Genomic DNA, 3,819 nt, shown 5'->3' with positions numbered 1-3,819 from the left:
GGGCGAAGTTAATACCAGAAAAGCTTCATCTACCTGCATCTTTCACTCAAAGAACTATGGGTTGGCCTGGGCTAAAGACATGCCGGTGCAGTCATTAGGGCCTGGAGCGAATCCCTTCACCGGGCGTCTCTTTTGATGCCTCAGCTCCCTCTCATCCCAGGTGTGGAGGAGTGAATGGAAAGGGAACTGTTCCAAGGTCTTTCCACAGAGCCCTGTCTGTGCCAGGGCCTTGGGAGACCACGTTCCCACGTGCTCTGGATATTCCATCATCATCACCCCTACCCCCTTCCCTGAGAACCAACTCTGAATTTGTCAAAGAGCCAAGCCTCTGTCAACCCCACCCCAGCCAGACAGTTAATAAGTGACCAGAGCTCTGGACCCTGGCCTATAAGGGGCTGCTGGCCAGGAGGCAGGTGGCAGCTGGGTGGACAGCAGAGGAAGCAGGAGCCCAGGGGTGTGAGATGGGAAGCGGGGCCATGTCAGGAAGCCAACTTCGGGCTGCCGTGGTCCTGCTGCTGCTGCTGCAGGGTGCACAGTGTGTCTACATCAAGGTGAGACCCTGGTGAGCCTACCTTCTGCCTGAAGGACCTGGGCTCAGCCCGGCAGCCGGTCTATACCGAGACACCTGCTGGGTGGAGGCTACAGGAGTGTCAACAGTGGGAGACAACCTGTTTGTTCTGCTCTGGTCTCCTTTGAGGTCAGCATAGTCACGATGTGGAAGGAGAGGAGAGTCAGGCCTAGACGGGCATAACGGGAACGGGGCCCCTCTTGTGTGCCCTCCCCTGTGGGCACCTTCACGGGCAAGTAACAGAATGGTCTCCTGGCAGGGAACCTTTGTGCTCACTGAAGGACAAATGGTGTCAGGCCCAGGTGAGTATGTTCTAGGCAGAGCAAAGGCCAGAAACAGGGAACATGGACTTCAGATGTCCTTTCAGGGACTATTAGATGGGTGGGGCATGGAATCGGGCCTGGCCATGGTGTGGCAGGATGCTTCTGGTCTTGCTAAACCTGTGTGACCATAGTTTGGCATCTGTACCTGGCAGGGTTTCCAGGGGAAGAATAAAAGGGTCTAGGCAGGCTTGAGAGAATCAATCTCAGCAGAGAGATTCACCAGGCCAGTGCGGGGAGGGGATCTGTCATCTGGCCTGCCTGGTGCCAGGCTTCCACAGGGGAGGAACAGGTGGGGAACAGATGGACAGTTGGATGAAGGGCATGGGGAAGAGACAGACAGCTGGTTGGAGGCAGAGATAGGATTTGAGCAAACAAGGGTCTCCCTATGTCTAATGCCCAGCGCTGACCTACAGTGCTCCACAGCCTGTGCGGACAGCCTGTGACAGAAGGCTGCTTCTGATATGTTGGTGGCAGATCACGAGGTAGCACCCTGATTTCCTCCTCACAAGCTGCTTCGGGCAGTGTGGCTTGGACTCTGTGAGCACAGAGGATGTTCCGGAGGACCCATGGGACCTTACTGAGTCCGGTCTCATGGCTCTGCCTGTTCCTAGCCAGGGCCTGGTCACTCCTCTCCCTTCCTCCCCCAGTACCATGGCTTCCAAGTGCGTCTGGAATCGGTGAAAGAGCTGACTGAGCTGGAGAAGCAGCAGATGTCCAATCTCCTGACGCCCACCGATAGCCACCTGCCTGGAGTGTGCCATAACCCAGCCTTGCCCCCAGACCTCCAACCTGTCTGCGCCTCTCAGGAGGCCGCCAGCATCTTCAAGGCCTTGAGTAAGGGTCCTGCCCCTCCGGTCTTCCTGCCCCTCCCTCCACATCCTCTCCCCGCCTCTCCCTCATCAGCTGTTTCTGTCAAGCAACCCAGGGGCTGAGGACAGGAAGCGTGGGGGGTCCCAGCCCCTGTTCTCCCCAGATCTGCTCCACTTTGGGCACACTGAGGCAGGTGGAAAGGAACTCCGTAGCCCTGGGAAGTTCTTCCCAGGTAGAAGGAGGGACTCTGGGAAGAGACAGACATGATTCCACGAGGCACGGGGCATCTGACACACCTGAGGAGGTCAGGCTTGGAAAAGCACCCCGGAGGGGGGGGGTGTTAGCCAAGCTGAAACCAGAAGGCTGCAGAAGAGCTGGGCATGTGCTGTTGCCGCCAGCAAGCATGTGTGTGCCTGCTCTGGGCAGGTCCTGATTTGTCCCTTTTGCCCAGAATCCTTCCTACAGCTTTCAGGTCAGTTTGAGCAGCCCATGTGGGTGATGAGGAACCTCAGACCAGGAGGGGAAGTCCCTTGCCCAGCCTCTTCTAGGAAGGGCAGCACCTGAGAGAGGAATCTAGGTCCTGGCCCCCTCAACTCTGAGTCCAGAGCGGTAGCTTCTATAAGGAAGGCGCCAGGCTCTCTCCCCAGCAGCTCCTCCTGGATGACAGCATCTGTGACCATGGATCCCCAAGCTCCAATTTCACCTAACCTGCTTTCTCCCTGCACAGAGACCATCGCCATGGACGAATGTGAGCTGTGTATAAACATCGCCTGTACGGGCTGCGGCTGAAATGACTCCGTGTGTCTCAAGCCCACCCCAAGGCCAACCCATCCATACTCAGGCCACCATTGAAGTAATCACCACTCCCCCCCCCAGCACAGCTGGATCCATGACAAAGCAATGGGACACAGGGTTGGCACATCTGTCCCCCGGGCAGCTGCACCTGAATAAAGATGCTACCCACAAACCCAAGTGTCCTTGAGTGTTCATTTCTGAGCTGTGGCTGTGGCATCTTGAGACACTGGATGGGAGGAAAAGACAGGCCAAACTGAAAGTAGGAATTCCCCACCCACGTTCTCAAGCCAAAGGAACTGACTCATGGTACCCGTGTGTCAGGTGACAGAGCCCACAGACTCCCAGGACCTCCTCCCTGGCACTTCCAGGCTCTCCATCTCCAGGGCCAGGGCTCTTGACAGAATAGTTGGAGAAAGGCAAGGGTTTTTTTTGGGATTGGCTGCTGTCAACCGGTCTCCTCCCCAAGTCCAGTGTCAGCCAGGAGACTCTGCTCTCCACACCCAGGGGCACGCTGCCCTTTCCTGAACGTCCAGTGTGGTCTAGGTCCATGCAGCTCCCTAAACGCCTGACGAGATAACACGGACTCCTCGTCAGTCTAAAAAAGTGAGTGCTGCTGTGAAGGCCAGTTCCTGTGTTTGAAACGACTGTCCCTCCAGTCATGGAGGGTCACAGACTCAACAGGCAGCTTCTTCCCAGGGTGCTACAGTCATGCTCGGGGCACCCTGTCATTGCCTCTACGTATCCTTGGCTATGGATGATGATGCCAAAGGCAAGGCCCAGTGTGGGCCTCATCCATCTCCCCTGCATGGCAGGAAGACAGCCCCCAGGGAAGGTCAATGGGAAATACACCCTCCCCGAAGAGTACCTACAGGACACACGGCTTGTGACTGGTGCTCTGCTGTGGCCTGAGCCATGGAAGGTGGGGCCCACGGAGCTGAGGCCTTCACCCCAGTCAGGAGGCGAGCTGGGAATTCTGGGTATGGGGTTTCCCACAGGGCAGGTTTACAACCTGAGCCTTTGACCTGAGCATCTGGGAGGGAGGAAGGCTGGCTTCAAAGGGCCAGCTGAGTCCACAGATAGCTGCCAGACCCCACTGCCCCACTCTGCTCCTCCTTCTCTCTCCCTGGCTGGTGCCTCAAGTCTCTGCGGTGGAACAGTGTAGCTCTGACTGTGTCTCTTAACGGGCTGAGTGCCTCCATGCCGCCTCTCCTGATGCTGAGCCCAAACATCATCTGTATGCATTTACCATTTACCCTTTTCAGGGGTTGCACGAATGCACACACACACACACACACACACACACACACACACACACACACACAC

General features: G+C 56.9%; 1 protein-coding gene across 1 annotated transcript; it reads left to right on the top strand.

The window, feature by feature from the left end:
- Positions 1-402: 402 nt before the first annotated feature.
- Positions 403-2,668, top strand: Guca2b (guanylate cyclase activator 2B). The gene is made up of 3 exons (XM_055611300.1): positions 403-551; positions 1,539-1,725; positions 2,429-2,668. Exons 1-3 carry the CDS (start codon positions 462-464, stop codon positions 2,488-2,490), a joined length of 339 nt encoding a protein of 112 aa, XP_055467275.1. The 5' UTR covers positions 403-461; the 3' UTR covers positions 2,491-2,668.
- Positions 2,669-3,819: the final 1,151 nt, after the last annotated feature.

This window comes from Psammomys obesus, unplaced genomic scaffold (genome assembly GCF_907164565.1).
Source record: "Psammomys obesus unplaced genomic scaffold, mPsaObe1.curated_primary_1811, whole genome shotgun sequence".
NCBI lineage: Eukaryota > Metazoa > Chordata > Mammalia > Rodentia > Muridae > Psammomys > Psammomys obesus.
The sequence above is the reverse complement of the archived record's forward strand: the minus strand, read 5'-3'. Positions and strand labels throughout refer to the sequence as shown.